We start from the raw sequence: 19923 nt of genomic DNA, 5'->3' as shown, positions 1-19923 counted from the left end.
CACAGATTGTGCCAGGGCTGGGGCAGGGGTGGGCTCCCTTAAGTGCCTTGGTCTGCTGGCTTTGCAAGGGTTGCTCAGCGGGCTAGCAGTGGCAGTAGTCCCCCCATCCCCCAGCGGGCTTAGTTTAAAGTCCGGTGGAGCAGGTCAGCCAGCCTGGCTGAGAAAAGCCTCCTCCCCAGGGGGGAGAGGAGGAGGCCATCTCTTCCCAGCAGCTTGCTGGGAAGGGGGAGGTCTTGCACGCAGTGGCTGCTGTCATCATCACCACCACCCACTGTCCGGCACCATCACTGCTGCCACGCCCGCACTGCTTTCCTACAGCACATCGCACGTGTGGCTCTGCAGGCTGCTGATGGGCAGTGCACAATTAGCCAGGCATGAGGCCCATCAGCAGCCTGTGGAGCCACACATGCAACAGGCCACAGGAAAACAGTGTGGGCACAGCAGCTGCACAGGGCAGTGGGTGGTGGTGACGACAGCAGCTGCTATGACAAAACATATATGGAACTATCTCTGTTTCAAGGAACATATGACCTAAACTAGGCAAAAATATGGTATATGAATATAACAACACAGACCTGGCATCTGCAAAAAGATCAGTGCCCAGCAGAAGCATCATTTTGTTTATGGGATTATTTTTAAGAGAGGGACCCATTTTACATGGATAAAGATGATTTTTACTAAAAACTAACTCTGCTAACTAGAAAAATGTAGATATTATATTACATATAAAAGACTTGTTCATGTGGATTGCACCACACATCCTCAGGGTCCTGGTGTAGTAGACATATTGTGTGGAAGAATTCCATGTTTTATTACTGGTACAACTACAGCAAGACAACGTCTACTACCAGATGTGCTGAGTCAGCAGCTGCAAAGGCACCATTAAACAAAATGCACACTGTTGTATCAAAAGGAGAGAGATTATATAATGAAGAAAGCAAACTTCAAAACATACCACATTCACTGGCTGATCCTCCCACAAGCTGGAAGAACTGCTGAGCAATTTTCAGATGATCCCTCTTGGAGAAAAACAAATTACATAAGATCCAGAGTATAGAGCAGGGCCATAAGACAAAGTGAACATTTGGTTTGGGGAGGTGAGTAGGTGAAGTGAAACACAGTGAAAGGACAGATGTGAATGGAACAAAACAAACAAGGTTTATTTAATGCATGGGCCCACGTACACAAAACCACTGCAAAAAAAGGAAAGCTTTTATTATCAGGACAGAGAAGCCTGAATTCAGTCTGGAGGAGTCTAAGGGCTACTAAAATCTTGCAATTCATTCATTCTGGACTGAACATTGTGGGGTGAGAAAAGGTGGTATTTGGAGAGCATGAAATCTAAATATAAAATTATCACCTCTTTCCCCATCAGCTGCATCCCAAATCCCTTATTTCTCTTTCTTCTCCCACTTCAGTGATGGAATACCTGAGGAGTTTTACTTACTGAGCCCACTTCTTGTCCCAGGGCTGCATTCACTACCCCCTTGAGAATATATTCCTGGAAGAAAAAAAGGATTGGAAACAACAAGTTAAAGAATTCAGAAGGTATAAAAACATTATGAGTCAACTACTTAAAATGAGTGTTATCTTGTCCATGCCAACTCTATCCAAGATTCCGTTATATTAAATGTCAGATCCTAGTGATGGGTGCTTCAAGCAATACATGTAACAAATAATGTCTGAAAAATGGCAATCGTATATGTGAGCTGACCACTTCTGCAAAATAAGCTGGGGTTCTGCTCCAGTACCAAGCGTAGAAATAGCCACATTACACAACCCACCATCACATAGCACAAACTATGCTGCTCTCAGTAGCCTCGGCAGAAAAGTCCAAATCTGGAAAACTGCATGGAGACCAAACCCCACTTTTGGCTTTGTAGGTGGCTCCTTCAGCGAAGAGACTACCTCAAGATCTGAAAGCTGGCACTGCCTCTACCCTATGAATAAAGTGAAACAATCTCTGTGGCAAGTAGACTGGTGCTTTTTAACCAATATCAACTTTATGAAAAAATACTGAGCAAATTTCATGTTAATAAAAAAATTCCTGACAGTCCTCAAGGTAGAAATCCACTACTCTTAAAGGAGTTTACAGCAAGGGCAGTCTCTACCCACACACTTCTTCCTCAGTCCTCTCCTGGAGTGGGTGGGAAAGTTTCTGATGCCTCTTCAGTAATTGAACCCATCTGTTAAGTTTGCCAACCAGGGAACAATTAAAGTCCATTGTGATTACCGTTTTTATGAGATGTCCATTAGCACAGCAGGGGGCACATTACCAATAATAAATAATGGCAGCTGAACTGAAAACCTCAATGTATTTTACACAAGCAACAGAACAGCTATTAAATCATTGGAACTGGCATAACTGGCCAAAATGCATGCATTTACAACATAAACAATATTATCAGTTATCCAGACAGGACCAGTGTGTACATGCACAGGGAAAACTTTTACCTTCTTAATCTGAGTAGCTTCAGTCATCTTTTAAAGAAACCCTACCTGAGAAGCATTTCTCTCTCAACTTCAGAGTGGGACTCAGTCTAGAATCATTCTTAGAATCCGCAATTGCACAGTACTAAATATGGGAATTTTAGACAACTGATGCAGAAATATTTCCCTTCTGCCAGCAGGAACCAACACTGATTCTGGCCCTGGATATCAGATTTTTAAAATTCACATAACAACAACAAATATTACGCTGGGAATCTGACTCTTGTTTCGTTTTACACCACTAGACCAGGGGTGTAAAAAATATGACTTAAAGAGCCCCATCACATGGCCCCAGAGTTGCCCCTAGGCCTGAGTTGACCCATATGCCCCCAGATAATAATTATAAAAGAGATATTAGTAGTACTGCTGCTTTAGATTTTACTTAGATTTCTCTAATATTCATTATAATTTCCTTTTCTTAAACAGCTTGTACAGTGGAATTCATGGTAAAAAAAATGCATCTGACCTTACAGGCAGAAATAAACAATACCAATAAACATTTTAAAAAGTGGTCTAAAATATTTTTCCTGTAACATTATTTAGTACTTGCACAACACAGAATGGTGGTAGCATGGGAAAAGAGATGTACTGATACTTATGTATAACTGTCTATAAAACACTCACAGTTTTGCTACTTTCAAATTATGTTCATAACATTTGCAGCACACCTACTAACAGTTAACAGACATGATACATATGAACACAACTAGCTAAGCCTTATGGAATAGCAGCCTAAGTTTGGGATGATCTGCTGCTGCAGTCTAACTTACATATCAGACAACCACACCATCTGCATTACTGAAACAGAGGCTGTCTAAGAAAAAGAGTATATAATTCACTACTCATGTCAGTTCTCTGTTAGTAACGTTGTCAGTTGTATATATGCAGGTCCCAAGAAATTTAGCCACTGCATCATCTAAACCTTTCTCCAAATAACCTTTCCTCAGGATCTAAAATAGGTATTTCTCTTGTTCACATTAAGAGTATTATTGCATTTATTCACATTATTTTAAAACCTTAGAGCAGTGGTGTTCAACCTTTTTCCTTGGTAGTCTAGATGGGTAGTGCCCAGTCCATCCATGGCCCCGATGTGGCCAGTGGCCCTGATCCAGCACCCAGGACAGGCACAACAGGGTGCTATCTGGCTGGATGGGTGGAGGAGGGGAAGGGGGCTCAAGGGATGGTCCCAACCTGGTGGTGTGGGGAAAAGGGGGCATGGCTAGGCCCCAACCCAGCTGTACCGGGGGAGGAGGTGTGGGAATTTGGTAGTAGGGGTGGGGAGTGGCCACTGTTCCCGCACCACCAAATTTCCCAACCCATGGGGAACCCTGCAGGCCAGATGCAAAGGCTCTGTGGGCCGCATTTTGGCCAGTGTGCAGAGGTTGAGTACCCCTGCCTTAGAGCATTAGTCAAGAACCTCCCTCTGTGGCAAACAATATATAAATAGACAATCCGTGGCCAAAAATCTTATCATCTAAGTACAAGACAAGAGGCAACAGCTAGATACAGCCCAATACAGGTATAAGAAACAATAACAGTATTGATTAGCGTGATAAGCGATTGTCTCAGCATACCAGCTGGCTAACTGCTGTCAAGTTTTTTGTAAGCATCATGGCAAAGGTGCTGTTTGAGAAGGTTTCTGAAGGAGGATATGTATTAGTTTTGCAAATGTGTTTCTGAAACTCCCCAAACCGAGAGGGACAGCATACAAGAAAAGCACAATGGTGCTCATTTCACAATTTAGTGAGCAGGCAATGGAGGATGCCACCATGACATTTACACAATGGATGAGCAGCTGTGTGTTGTGAAAGAAAAAACACAGGGGAAAAATGAAAGATTAAAAGCACTGCAGATGCAGAAAACAGTTCAAGTAAGTGCAGAGGAGGTTATAACAATGATGAACTGAGCTGAGGCAATTCCTTTCCTCAACAAACCTCAGCCCAGTACCATGGAGGACTCCCCTTTCATTACTTCAAAGAGCCATAAGATGTTTCCTCTCAACCCCAGCTCTGTGACCTTCGACAAACAAACCACAGGGAAGAGCCAACCAGAGACTGAAGCCAGCACGGCACCTGTAGAAAGCAGTTCGAATATGAACCAAGGGATACTATACTTTTTACTCAGTGCATTTTCCTGCCTATGCTGGCTGGTGGTTGCTACAACTCTCCCTTATCCCTGCTTTTCTTTGCTTTTCCACCTAGCTAATCCCAATGTAATCTCCTGGAAACTATTTCAAGACTTTATTTCAAAACTTGAACAAAATACAACTGCCAAAAACAACAGTACAGTTTACCACTGCTGTATTATTCTCTATCCTTTTACGTTCTATCACTTTCCTCTAATCTTATGGCTTTCTGAATGAGTTAGTCTTTAAGGTGCCACCCTGCCTTGCCTTCTGCCTGACTTCAGACTAATGTTTCATCATTTCTAGGGTCAGAAGAGACCTGAACAGATCATCAAGTCCTAACCCCTGCCCTGGGCAGGAACAAGTGCTGGGATCATAATACCCTAGCCAGATATCTATCCAAACTCCTCTTGAAGACCCCCAAGGTAGGGAAGAGGACACATCCCTTGGGAGCCCATTCCAGAGCCCAGCAGCCCTAACCGTAAAGTAATGCCTCCTGATATCAAAACTGTTCTCAATCAATTTGTGGCCATTATTCCTTGTTAACCCAGGTGCTGCCTGGGGGAACAAAGCCTCACCTATTTTCCACTGGTTCCCCAAAAAGGGGCCCAGGGACCTCCTGATCTGAAGCTATATGCTCCTCCACCAAACTATACCCTCCAGCAATATACCCCTTTGTTATGTGGTTAACTACCTTTCTTGTTCCTCAACCCTGTGCCTGTGTTTAGATTGTAAGACTTAAGTTCTTTGAGGCAGGGACTGTATTTAACAGAAACTAGGTTTCAAATGATCTTCCAGGAATGACTGTAATAAATTTGCTAAATAATAAATAGTATATATAGCATGTACATTTTATATATATAAAACTTCATATACAGAATTTTACCCAAAGTGTTAGCACCAATAAAAGCTGAAAGACAGACAGATACAGGATATTACATGTGGGAAGAATGCAAGCACCCACAGTATATTCTTTGTATATGGCAGATTCCACCCCAATTTAAAGCATCTCCCTTCATGAACAATTCCATAAGCTTCCAATTACCTGTGGAGTTGCAGGCTCCAGATCCTTAATCAGGTTATAAGCCTCTTGAACATCATCTGAAATATCAGACATTAGAATGCATGACAAACTATAACACCCTGTACTCAAACAAATCACTCATTCCCCACAACATTCCTTCACAGTCACAGCCAGGGAAAGTATTTGGAGGGGAAGAGAAAGAGGACTATAAATTGGTGTAAATTTATATCTTGCTGATGATGGCTGCTGGAGCCTGAATTACAAACATGGATTGAGTAATAGGTTCTTTATTACTACATTTTTCCTCATACAGAGATGACTTGGCCCCTTGTTCATAGTTCAGTGCCTGCCTTCTCAATAGTACAAGGTCAAGATAATAAATCCCTCATCTTTCTCTCTCCCAACACGTTTATGCCTCCCTTCGGAGAGGACGGGGAAGAGGTTAGTTGCTTCTGAAGACACCCCTCACATTTTCTTAATTAAGAGCTCAACATCTGGTTAACTACTCTACTTGATCCCAGATCTCCCAAGAAAAAACCTTTGTTAATGTAAGAGTTAATTTAGGAATTTAACTCCACACACTAATACATTCTAAATTAAAGAATACTAGGATCTTTCAACATTAAGGCTTCCTAGTAAAAGCCAAACTACCTACTGCAGATTCTAACTGTACCGCTGAAGAATTCTTTTGTCAGTACAGGTTAAAAATAGTTCCCCATACAAAATAGGCTAAATCATCAACAGGATTTTTTTTTTTTGCTGGTGCAAGTTACATATTAAAAGTTTGGTGCACTTAGATGTGTCAATTAAGGATAGTCAATTAAGGTTCCTTCCTGGCCCCCTTTTTCTCCCCCTCCCTTCCATTCTTAACAATCTTCACTCCATTCCTCTCTTTTGTACATATTAGTTAGATTTACTCTACAGTGAAGGGCAGAATTTTCAACTAAATGGCATGTACTAACACATTTAAAAACATTTGTGTAGTGAGTACTATTAGTTTGTTATTAAAAATATTGTACCACAATTGGTAAAAGTTGTAACGTTTTCATAGCCTGAGACTTTACTGTTGCTCTCTAGTATTATTTTTTTAAATAATAAAATGGAGCAAGATTGCCACATTTTGTGAAAAGTAATGTGACTGCAGATTTGTAGAGACTGATGAGGTTCTACTGAACAATATGCCATAACATGATTTATATCCAGCTAGGATCATAGAAAACATGATGTATGATTCATAGAAGTAAGCAAGTAAAGTTCAGCTTGGATATATAGCCCAAGACAGCCTGATATGCAAAAAAAGTAACTTAAGATTTAAAAGGAATCCTCAAAAAGGTTTAAATTGCATTAACCTTATGAGTAAAACTGTCTTCCCAAATAGGTATTTCAAGCTTCAGAGTTAATATAAGCAAGCTATAAAAGGTACATTGAACTTTTTCCCCTCTGTTACATCTTTAAAGTTACTCAGGGATGTATTTGGTAGCCGTGTTGGTCTGAGACAAAAAAAAGAAATGCAAAACTCTAGAACTCTTGGTTCAGAGATGATACCTTTTATTAGATCAACTAAGAAATCGCAAAAACAAAAAATCTTTTTCTGCAAGCTTTTGGGCACACATGCCCTTCCTCAGGCTTAGGGAAAATTAAAGATAGTAAAAAGTCCCTATACATAGAAAATACATTTCATTTTTGCACAGAGGGGGCTGAAATCTGTCCCTCTGGGTCCTTGGAAGTGTCTTTGTGAGTTGCTCTTTAAAAGTTGCTCTTTAAAGTTACTCATGCACATATTGGGAGATTTACCATGAAAAGTTCAGGGTGTGGTTTATTTCTCCACACAAAATAAGTCTGAAGTTTTTCTGACTATATTTCTTTCATCTAAGAAGAACAAACATTTGCAGAGCAGTAGGGTACAAGCTAAAACAGTAAACATTCTCTGAAATGCAACAAAATTTACTGAGTGGGACAGAGTAAGATTAAGGAGATAACATTAACTGCTTTCAAGTACCCAGATCTAAACAGCTGGTCACAGAAAGGTGTGACAATACCATGAATAAGGGAGGCATTGGGTGGAAAAGGAATCACCATATCCCTTTACATTAGATGGCTGCAGTTAACACCAACTCAATCAATCAATCCACTGGTGAATGGAAGAACACAGCAGTGAGGAGTAGAAGGGGAAGAGGGAAGGCTTTTTAACCAGTGGTAGGACTGAAATACAAATAGAAAGATACAGAATAGCCTGGAAGTAAATAACTTGGAAACACTGGAGATTTTCCTGCTGCCCAGGACCACCTACCTGCATTATTCAACTGTTAGAAAATGTGTTTGGAATGTATTGTCTCATTCACAGTGCTGCCTTGTTTCTTGTTACTTTAGTTCACAGCCCGCTTATGCTACATTTACAAAAATAGTTTTTATAGACCAGATGGGAATCCTGTCTACTAATGAAGTACTGTTCCATGTTAACAAGCTCAGTTAAGGGTGTTCCGCCAGTGCAAAGGGGGAAAAAGGGACTTCTGATCTTCTGACAAAGTAGATTTGTTCAGACACTTACAGCTGGCCCTTCTCCAGACACCAAAAATGTATAAGCCATTAGCTTATTTCTCATAAGGCTATCAATCAAACACATTAAGAAGCAATGCTAAAAATATATATATTTGTGGAAAACCAGGCATGAGCAGGTGAACAGGTGTCACAGAAAGAGAAAGGGTTCCACCTCCTGCACCCAAGAAAGAGCCAGAGAGAGATTTCTTTACCCTGACGGAGATAGTAAATCACTAGATTCAGTCTGGCTTCAGGAATAACATCAACCAGGGGAGGAAGAACCTGCAGAGCCCCTTCTCCTCCTCGGAACACCACCTGCAGAGGGAAGTACCCACTTTATTAACATCTATAGTATGTTTCTGCTTCTGGCTTTGCAATCAGCCTTAGAATTCCTATATTAATGATAAGCTGTGATCAAGAGAACTGGCATTAGCTGAATCCCTATTTATTAGTAATTTTAATAATGTGAGGTATTTATAAGTATCTTCACCTCAAAATAGTCTAATCCACTAAACTAAAAGCAAGACCACACATAACAGTGTTAGACAAATTAGGATGTGACCTGAACTGAAGCTGCAAGGGAAACACAGCTGGGCAATTACAATTTTATTAAGCTGAAATTATGTTAAAATATTAGAGCTAATAACCCTAGAGTTATAAAGAATACTAGGGATAATTTAAACAAAAGTAATAATGGTTTCCAATTTACATAATAACATCCCCAACAGTATTCAGGACATGGTTTCGGAACTTAGGAGAAAAGACTATCTATCATCTGTTGAGTCATTTACAAAGAAAGCAGAATAAAATTACATAAAATGTTCATTTTTCCAATCTAAAACCAGAATTAACTTTTGAATGCCTGATATGTTAGGGAAAAGTTATGATAAACTTGTTGCAACTAGCTGAACCACAAAATCTACCTTTTTGACTGGTCCGTCACTAGTCATTAGTTTACTTCCCATAAAGCTAGTGCAGCAGTTCCCAAACTCTGAAAGATTACACACCACCAATTTAAAATGATACAACCTTAAGTACCATCAGCAAATTTGTCCTATAAAGTAATTATAATAAATCTATTAACGCAGCGCTACCACTGACAGGTTGTCTGCGTAACACTGGTGGTACCCGTACCACAGATTGGGAACTGCTGGGCTAGTGGATTGTCATATGCATTTTTGGTATATGGAAAGTAAGCAACTCCACCAAATAGAAACACACTATTATAAGCACTGGTAGTTTAGAATAATGCTAAACTACTGCAATGCACTTCTGTCAAATGATCAGTTTCTGTTTTGCTTCAAAAGGCAAATATTTTTGTTTTGTCTCAGTGTGTGCCTCCCATGAATTTCTTGCTATTTACTTTGCAAATGGAGACCATTAGCTTGAGACATTTCAATTCCACTGACATTGTATGCTGGTTAAACAACAAAGTTCAGGGTAAGGCATCTACCACAATCCAGGTATTGACTAAGTTGCCCCAAGAATCTAGAAAGGTATGCAGCACTTTAAACCAACATTGTTTTTTCATGACATGGTATCATTCTGACAATATAAAATAACAGAAGATGAAGTTAAATAAAAAACTGGGAGACATATTGAGAAGAGCCATGGCTGCAGACATGATGACATTTCACCAACTCACCTCTCACACCCTGCCTCCAAAATTCCCCAGAATATTTCACGCTGCAGTCTACCAAGAACACCTCCCCAGGCCACAGTTTGAGGCATACTAGTATAACTCACCAAATTATGCTTAATGAGCTCCTTCGCAAACTCAAAAGATGAGGAGGCATTGTCCATTAGGCTCTTGAGTTCTGCCTGAAATCATACATAAAAAGCTTAGCCAAAAACAAACAAAAAATACCCTTCATTGCCAGTTCACACAACTGCTGAAACTAAGAGGTATTCATATCCAGCTGTGATAAACTGGTTTATGGAGAAAGTCACCTCCCCACTTTACCCTGATACATTTGTACAAAAGCAGGACAAAAAAAATGGTCTTCGAAAATGGCAAGGTAAGCATGCAGACAGAAAACCTTGGTGCCTGAGAATGTGTAGACTAGAGGTAGCTGACATCCCTCAAAGGCCACTGTGACATGATAAAAACAAATTGTCAACAACTGTGATTAAGCACAAGATAGATAAGAGACTACAAGGGGAGAAATGAGTGTGGGACCTTGAATGAAACTGACAAGCCAGAAGAGCTTTCCAATGGTTACCTCAGCAGCCTTGCCGTTGTAAAGTCGGAAGTGGTTACAAGCCTTGAGGTTAAGAGCAATGGTGCTGTCAGGAACTTGCTGAAGGTAAACAGCCAATACGTCTTGAGACACATCATAGTAATCCAGCTTGTAATAGCATAAAGCCACATATACATTCAGAGCCAGGTACTCCCTGCAGGGCAAAAGAGGAAGTGTTCACCAAAGCTTTGAGTTCCTGCCAAATGATTATGCTGCAAAGAATACTAACAGCAACTAGATATTCTTTTTCATTTTCTACAACACCCTTTACAAACACCACAAAATAGGGGGTTCTGAGATCAGCTTTGTGTGTGACTTTCCAGATCTAGTTTCTGTTGCATGCAAAAAAATATCATGGTATTTAGGGCCATGTGCAAGAACAGGTTTCTTTCTACTATTAGTGCTTCACCTGCTTTCACAGGTCAAATGACTGACCTCTGAATCTTGGGACTTATTATTCTGGGAGTGCATAGTAACCTTAAATGAGGGAGAATGTAATAATTTCATTTGGACTGATCAACTAGGGTTCATAAACATAATACACATAAAGCAATTGTCTGCTTTTCATTAATAGATATATTCTATGGGTAGAGAAACTTACTGACATTTATTTATTTATTTATTTTTATATTGTGCATAATTGCCTCTCAAACTCATTGCAGGATATCAAGCCACAAAGAACAAAACATTTCTAGGAATGAGAAAAGAATCTGCAGGAGCAACAACTAGGATAACCATCACAAACATTATGTTAAAAGCAGGGCAGGTAAACTAGTTCATTCAGAAAAGCACAAGCTATCTTAGGCAATAGCCTCCTTTGTCAAATGTTATGGATGCTACAGACTTCATGTTGTAATCATCATGGACATAAATTGATCACTACCCAAGCACTGAAGCTGAAATTTCCTCCCATAGCATAGAATTGCACTATACATATTACAGTGGCATTTCAACTTTCTCTGAAGCGTGGTTCTCAACCTTTTTTGTGCCAGGATCCATTTGTAAATGTCAATGGCCAGTCCCAACCCAGTACCCCTTGCTCCTGACCCACTGCCCCCTGCCCCAGGCCCCACCCACCAGTGTGTGGGGCAGAGGGTGGGTGTGTGGGGGACAGGGGGAGCCCAAAGCATTCCCTTGCAGGCTGGAACTGTCAGTCTGCAAGGGAAAAGCCACATTTTTTCTCCTTTAAAGGAGAATACATTTTTAAAAAGTTTGTTGATCCATTTTTTATATCTGTTCATGACCCTTTCAGATATTCTTGTGACCCACTTTTGGGCTGCAACCCACAGGTTGAGAAACACTGCTCTGAAGCATTTAACACTCTAGAAAGACCATTGCTTGTTTTGACAAAATAGAAACTACTCTTCCAAGTCCTTTGAGTTCTGGATCATTGCTTCCCAGACCAGCAGGCCAAAGAGACTACTATAGAGAGAGCATACCAAGACATTTGTGCTTTGAATGGCTCAAAAAGCACCCCCACATGTACTTAGGAAGTGGTTTGATTTCTTTCCACTCCTGAGCTGAGTGTTTAGTGGTTATAATATGGAACCTCAGGTCAGCAGTTGTAACAGAATAAATATAAATGGGAAGAATCCTCAGAGCCTGAGAGAAACACGAAGTAACTCCAAAGTAAAAGTGAGACTGAAGCCTTCTCTTCCACACCCTGGCTTTCAGTAGAATTCAAAAACTAAAACTGAGAATTTTCAGGTAGGAAATCTGCAGAAAAATTAAGTGTCTGTCTACAGCTTCGCATTGCAAAAAAGATATGGGCAACATATTCTTTGGTCTGCTTGCAATTCTGTAGATTTTCATAAGAAAAAAGAAAGAAAGAAAAGACTTGTGATGGGTCACAGATTGAAGCATATTACAAGGTGAACGATGGTGGACATTTCCCCCCTACATCTAATTGGCATAATGGTTTAGAGTAGAGTGATAAAGTGAGGAGGGAAGCACTGTACTTTTCTCACAGAAGAAGAGACAAAAGCATAAAACCTACCACAAACAGTTGATTGAATCCAAGCAACTACATGGAATGCAAGTACAACACATGAAGTGAGGTTCTAAGAGGGGAGAGAGACAGACACCAACCTATTATCAAGAAGTATGCGTTTGTAAATATCAATAGCTTCTTGGTAGTGGGACCGCATGTAATGGATAGATGCCAAGCTGAGCTGATCTTCTGTAATATCCTGCAGATTCTGGTGGAAGCTCATCAGTTTCTTTTCATCACTGAACTAAGAGAGAGAAACAGACACCCTCCAGAAGAGTTCAGATAAGAAAACAGTTAGCCACATCAATCAGCAAGTGAGATTTCTACTGTAGTTCAAAGATTCCAGTTAGAAATTAGAGAAAACTTTCTTCTATTAAGACCTGTTTGGCCAATGGATGCTGTGGAGAAAGAGGTAAAACACCCCTCACCAGAAGAACACAAGAGACAAAATACACGTCCCTACCAGGCGTGATTTTAGAATTATTAAATCTTATTTGCCATGATGCATGGGGAGAAAGGGGTGGACTAGATATACCATTGTCAAAATAATTTTAGAAAATAAGGTTTCACAATGATCAGTTGAGCTAGAGAAGAGTTTTGCTATTTTTGGATTCAAAGCTTAGTTCTTGGGGCCAGAAAAAAGTCATGTTATCAGACCAACAACCTACTAAGACGATTCTCGTAATTTTTGGCAGTTCTGGCAAGTTTTCTTTGTAACCAACAAATTTGAACTATATCAAGATTCTAAAGCAGCCAAGAATATCCACTTAATTAGTATGCTCAAGTCACTTACCATTCCAATGTTTCCCTCTACTAGATATATAGCTGCTAAGAGTGGTAATTATAAACCTCTACTGCTGTCAGAGATGGGTTATGGAAGAGACACTTAGGCATATTTTTAAAAAAATTGGTAGGTTTTCTTATTTAAAATATCTAGCTGCTCATCCTTACATCTTACCTCTTTTCCTTTTTACCTGAGCTGCCCATAAAAAGGACTGTTCAGTACCGACAAAAGAAGTTTCCAAACAGAGACACCTGTGGGTGCCAATGTCATCATTACACAACAGTTTTTCAGCTGTCAAATGAATAATTAGGTCTCCACTTGAACTTGCAAGGAGATTTAGGTATTTAAAAGGTGACCATCCATATTAGAATTTGGCTGGGACTCCAAGGTTAGCATTCCTGTTGCAAAAAGTGCCAAGACATTTTTAATGACTATACATGGCCAGGACCTGGGTTTGTCCTCATCCAAAAAATGCCTCTCTAGCTACACAATTCCCCTTTAAACTTGATCCTAGCACATGACAGAATATGGATCCAAAGGAAATAATACTACCTACTCTGGCCCTGATCCAAAGTACAGTACTTCAGGCCCCTGGCAGACATTACAGTTATTGTACAATTCATGATAGGCACAGATCATTTGTGCATCTCACTGGCATGGCAGGAACAGCTTCCCAAGTATGATATGGCAAACATTAATACAGTTACGTGACTGGGATCAGGAGTTTTATACTTGATCCCCCAAATTGTGTGTTCTGCAATACCAGATGTACATGGAAGGACACACAATTTTTGGGATCAGGCATACTTAATATTCCTCAGATCCCAGCTCTGTGGCTGCCAGCAACTTGAAAGGCAAGCCATGCAACCCTGCACAGGAGATCTAGTTCCCCTACCCTGGGCTGCACTTCTGAAGGATACATGAGCATAAAATTCCTCTGATCCCAATCATACAATTATATTAATGTCTGGCAAGGACTTTAATTATAGGTTGCTTAATTTTAAGATATATGTAGCTTGTCTGTCACAATGCAGAGCATGTGCTCATAATCACCTTTTTATTTGTCATGTTTGACTGATAGACCACTCAAAGCACTTTAAGTAAGACATATGCTTGAGTGCTTTGTTGAATCTCAGTGTGAACAATAAATGCCACTACCTGGGTAGCTGTTATCTGGGTTTTCAGTGACTCTGCTTAGCTAATAAGGTCTGACCAAAAGAAAAAAAAATTACAGCAGCGACAGGGCCTGGACTAGATAACCTTTGAGGACCCTTTCATCCTGATGATTCTATAATATTAAATACATTTGCTGTAAGAATTTTAAACAGCAGCATTTTATGCATTCTGTTTTCAAGTTTGAAAACACCAGTCTGAAACACAATCCAATTTTATCAACACATTTACTTTGGGGGACCCCCCACCATCTTCGTGTGCCTGTTCCCTTAACTTTGATGTTTCTAAACTGACAGCTATTTCTTCACAAGAATGTTGTGCCAAAGAGATAAAAGTTTCCTTGTTAGTCAAAACAGATACCATGCTCTATTTATAGAACAAAAGCAATCTAAGTAAGAGGCTAAAAATGGAGGAACTTTTCCTAGTGGGCTTGGATAATACAGGCCAAGTCCTTCCGTTTCATTAATCTTCAAGATACCGATATGCAAAAAAATGAAACCAGTGTTTTTATCGCTGCTGAAGAGAAATCAAACCTCCCTGCTACATACAAGATTGTGCCTGGCAAATCACTCAAGAGACTAGTAACAGAATATAGATCTTTTTACCAAAGTTGTTGGCTCCAAGATAGTTTCAAGCTAGAACAGCCCAATATTCTGAGAAGAATGGAAATGCACAAACTATCCTTCCATATTCCTGGTTCAAACTAAGTCATGGAATTCAATGGTCAAAAATACTATCAGGCCATTGTTAATTGGTCTGCATGGAGTGAACTGATAGGTCTCACTCTTAATCCTACTAGACATGGGCCTATTTTGAGAATCTCTTGCACTTAAGAGATAGTTCTTTTAGTCAGAATAATGCAGTAGGGTTGGGTTTTGGAAGGTCTGTTCTGCTAGTGCTACACATACTTGTCCTGCCAGGCTATTGATCTAGCAACCAACACCAGAATGAAATTCAAAAACCAAAAGGAAATGTGTGCAAAGAAAAGACAAACATACCTTATGTGCCAGATGAAAGAGGAGACGGTTCTGAAGTGGACTTTTAGGTGCTAAATGGAAAAATCCAACAGTAAGTACCAATGTGGGGGACAATTCAATACTTCTATCACTGTTTTTAGACTCTCCTAATACACAGACACCCCCCCTCCCCCCCATTAACTAATCCAAGTGCACCTCACTGACCCACTCACCTCACTTTTCTATTAGCATCCTTTCCTCTGGCAACTTCACACAATTTTACCAATACTTGAGAGTGTTTCTGTATTTTTTATATTCATCTACTCTTCATCTCTTAAAATTGTTTGCTGAACATATCTTCTCCATGCCTTTGTCTCATGCTCCTTAACTCCTTTTTATTTCTTGCTAAAAACATTTTGTACATTTGATAGTTTGTAGGAGTGACACTGCAAAGCATGCAGGGCACAGTCTCTTATACATGTGCAAAACAGGTGACTAACCCATAATCAAAGACTTTTGCACCATGTCCCACATGTAACATACCTTTTGTGACAAACCCCCGTAAAATTATATGCCTTAAAATTCCACTATTCTTGCCAAGACCCATCATATCATACCATTACCATTTTGCTACCATTCACTTGATTTATGCCTTCTAATGCATGGCAGCTCTAATCTTTCTTCTCTTATATGCAAAAAAGGCATATAGCATCAGCTGGGAGGAAAAATGGAGAGTCCTGGGAAGAATCTTGTATTCAGGGGCTGTGTCTAATATGAGATTTATTACTGCACAGTAAGCATGTGCATCTACATGTGCACACCCCTACTGCACAGTGAAAACCCTTAATTGTGCTTAAATTTGCTACTTGCAGGTGACATATGCAGGTAGCACATTTATGCGTGATTAGTTACTAGGCAGTAATGCACATGTAGACACGACCCAGGAGCAAATTTGCTGCCATATATGGCCAGCCCTAGTGCAGCAGGCTAGGAGCCTCTCCTGCTCCAGGGCTGGGCTACCTCTATGGCAGCCTGTCTGCGGGCTATAAAAGCCTGCAGACATTTTGTGGCCTGGGGTGCACACCACAGGCAGCCTGAGGGCACTGCAGCCCGTGTCTCCCCGGGCAGGCCACAACTCTGCTGTGCCTGCCTGCCTGCCAGCACCGCTCCCTAGCAACGTACATGGCCTCCATGTACCTACTCCACCCATGACTTGTGAAACTGCTCCCTCCCAAGCCTTGCAGATGTTATACAGTACATGACCTGGCAGAAGTTCTCCTTGGTGACCTCAGTGTATGTGGTGTGGGAGTGCCAGCAGCCCCTGAGGCAGCCAAAGGTGCATTTGACCAGGGTGCAGGTCCAGCCTAGGTGGTAGTTAAAGTGGGCCCGGTGGGGGTCCAGGTGGGCAGTATATGGCTACATCAGCCAGGGAGGAGTGGGTAGGCCGGGTTCCTGATGAGCCAGGGCAGGACAGCGATGGTGCCCACCTGGAGATCCAGCTCCCTCAGTGCAAAGCACCCATTCTCCACCAGTCCGACCAGGCCAGAGTGCCAAAACACACTGCACACCGCCTACCCAGCCAGCACTCACATGGGTGAATGTGCTATGGTGATCCACAACTTGCAGGACCATGGAACGAAACCCCCTGCAGCTGTAATAGGGCTGGTCTCCGTGGGGAGAGCAGTTGATGGAGAGGTGGGTCCTGTCCAGGGTCCCGATGCACTACTGCCAAGGGGTTGAGGATTCGGAGCACTATGTGCCCCAGCACATCCAGGAGGGCACTGCACACCTCCAGGACAGCCTTCCTGGCAGCGGCCTTGCCCATGCTGACCAGGTATTTGACATGCTGGAGACTGTGGACGTGGTCAGCTTCAGCAGAGCGAGGGCCAGCCAGGTGTCTATGGGGAGGACCAGGTGTATGCTGGTGTCCTGCTGCTACAGGTGGGGTTGGAGCTGCTACAGTAGGTTCCAGAAGGTGGGCCGGGTCATGCAGAAGTTGGTCAGCCACTGCTCATTGTCCCAGGTGTGCTGAACAACATGCAGCCACCAGTGCTGGCTGGCGCAGTGGACCCAGAGGCAGCAGGACTGAAGGCCCAAGAAGGCAATGACAGCCATGGCAGTGGCATCATAGAGCCCCTGACTGGCATCCCTGGCGGTGGCAGCAGCAGCCCTAGGATGGCACACTGTAGGCGGGCAGGTGGTCACTGGGCATGGGAAAAGCCAGGCAGGATGAGACACCCATGGGGCAGGCAGCAGTCAGCATGATGGCCCAGTAGGGTGATCATGGCAGCCAGCAGGATCACAGGGTACTACTGGTTGTTGCTGCTAGGGCCATGGGCTGGAGCAGCCATAGCATGGGGAGACAGAGTAGCCAAGGAGAAAGCTGCTGCACACTGCTCCTGGGCAAGAAAGAGGTTGGTCAGAGAGCAGGTCTGGCTTTTAAAGAGGGCTGCCAGGTTCTGGCAGCTGCAGCCAGAGCCTGGAGGAGATCCCCCTGGTGGAGACAAGGGCACACTGCAGGGATGCAGGGAACTGGGAGCAAATTTTCTCCCTAATCACTGCATGTGTAGACACCAACCCCAAACCCCTTATTCTGGCTTAGTTTACAACACAGTAAATCTAGGCCAGAGTAAATGCATGTGTAGATGCGTCCCTGGTCACCATCTTGGGATGGGAAGTCCTGTCCCTAACCCTTGACCTTTGCCACTGGAAGTCCCTCCTCTTGCTCCCAGAAGTACACCACCATTCCCCATGATCTGCACGTGGCAGCGAGCAGGGCCAAGCTACTGGCTCCATTGTATGGCTGGGGTGGATAACCCAGGAACTGCATGTAAGCCCCAGGGAGCCCCATGGAACAGAGCAAGGTGGACTCCATGCCCTTGAAAGCCCAGGTTCCTCTCTCCTGCTGCTCCATCCTGGGCCCCCACCAGCTGCAGCCCCAAGGTACCAGCACAGGTCCGTGCTCCTGCCCACTGCTGCAACCACTGCCACTTCCACCACCCCTGGCTGCCATTGCTCTTCCCCTGCTACTTCCCTACCTTCCTGACTGCCGCCATTCCCACTTCCCCCAACTATAGCGACTACCCTTCCCTACCTGCAGGGCTGAACACAGAAAGTTCATGTTCTACAGAGCTATAAGCTCCTTTGGAAAAAATTTTCCAAAAGTCTTCCTTTGTTTCCTGGATTTTCTTCAGTCACCCTGACTAATGAACACTCCCAACCTCTGTCAAAGCCACCCAAATAGCCATTCCTGCATCATAAAAAGGAATGCATTTGGCATTTTTACAAAGAGAGAGAATTATGCAGTTTCGTTTTTTTGTTTTTAATCTGTGTGGTCACAAAGCTGCAGAGTGAGCAGAACAAGGGCCTGCAACATAAGGCTATAATTCTGCTACATCCTAACCCTACATGGAAGCAGGGCTCAAACCACCAAAATGTCTCCTTCCCAGAGATGGAATTTCCTTGTGTTAACTTCTAGATTTTTTTGAGTAACTGAGATAAACTGTCAAACTCACTTCTTTCTCTTTCCTGTTTTCCTATCTACTACTCATTCATTTTCCTCTAACAAATAAGACAGACATTTTTCTTCCAGCCCTTCTCAAGCACAATGCCAGAAAACAATCTCTTCCCAAGGGGTTGTCAGCTCCATGCTCACTTCACCTTTGCATTGGAACTGTTTGGACACACCCCTGTTCCCCACCTCTGCTGCTGCATTATCTCCAACAGCATATCAATTTCTCTAAAAAAGGAAGGTTGGTCACAATTTGAGAATAACCCTTACCATGAACAGCATGGTAGGGAAAAATGGGACTGTTCTTCTCACAGTAAAACATCCTGTGATAGCTTCTTAGCAGATGATCAACAGTTTAGGACACTGAACAGTCCTGGACACGGTAAATATTTAAGGCTTGCCAGTGGCATGAATAGAAGTTTTCAATCCACAACAGAGGGAGGGTATAGAGGGTACAAAACCTTTTTGTGAATATTCATTAAAATTAAAAAGTATACAGAACTATAAAGGTAGATGCCTTCATTAAACTATAGAGAACAGGACAAATTTGAAGTAGAAGTAATGAGTCAGACATTTGTTTGGTTTCACCATACTGCTATACTGAGTACAGCAAACTGAGAGTTGCAACCACTCTATCCTTTGTGCTCTTTTACAGAAGCCTGAAGGTACAAGTTGCACACGCAGCACAAATAAACCTACTTTACTTAAAATACCTGCTCTACAATGCATAAGCCATACGAACATGGGGGGAAAAAAAAACTCACAATGACACCCTCAGAGAACTACTTTTCTTTTCCCAATTGCTGAGAGCTTTCTCTAACAAATTCAAAGGCTTTAAAGTAGAAATGCACTGATACATCCATCCAATATCAGATTGGCACCGACATAAAGAACATTGACTGTATTAGAAATTGGCTTTTTTTGCCTGATATGGCCGATAAATGCCCCATGGATGCACACTGCCGCAGCACAGCAGGTAGGTGGCAAGGAGCACAGCCTGGCAGCTTGGACAGCTGCATCCAGCTGGTAAATCTGCTGTGGTGGAAGGGAAGTGGGGAGGGAAGGGGCATGGGGGCACAGATCAAGGCTGCA

The 19923-nt window shown here is 42.2% G+C and overlaps 1 protein-coding gene across 8 annotated transcripts in view; it reads right to left on the bottom strand.

Moving 5' to 3' along the window:
- Positions 1-19923, bottom strand: part of TTC26 (tetratricopeptide repeat domain 26) — a 61649-nt gene that overhangs the window by 30714 nt on the left and 11012 nt on the right. For 7 of the 8 annotated variants that reach the window (XM_019545205.1, XM_019545208.1, XM_019545211.1 and 4 more), the window contains 8 exons: positions 15363-15412; positions 12506-12651; positions 10400-10571; positions 9924-9998; positions 8390-8492; positions 5661-5716; positions 1448-1501; positions 956-1019 (listed from right to left, as the gene is read on the bottom strand). In XM_019545205.1, coding sequence (XP_019400750.1) covers positions 956-1019; positions 1448-1501; positions 5661-5716; positions 8390-8492; positions 9924-9998; positions 10400-10571; positions 12506-12651; positions 15363-15412 — 720 coding nt within the window. The remainder of the gene's footprint in view (positions 1-955; positions 1020-1447; positions 1502-5660; positions 5717-8389; positions 8493-9923; positions 9999-10399; positions 10572-12505; positions 12652-15362; positions 15413-19923) is intronic. The other variant, XM_019545212.1, reaches the window with a different exon arrangement.

Source organism: Crocodylus porosus, unplaced genomic scaffold (genome assembly GCF_001723895.1).
Source record: "Crocodylus porosus isolate Cpor-Errol unplaced genomic scaffold, CroPor_comp1, whole genome shotgun sequence".
In the NCBI taxonomy this organism is placed as follows: Eukaryota; Metazoa; Chordata; order Crocodylia; family Crocodylidae; genus Crocodylus; species Crocodylus porosus.
The sequence above is the reverse complement of the archived record's forward strand: the minus strand, read 5'-3'. Positions and strand labels throughout refer to the sequence as shown.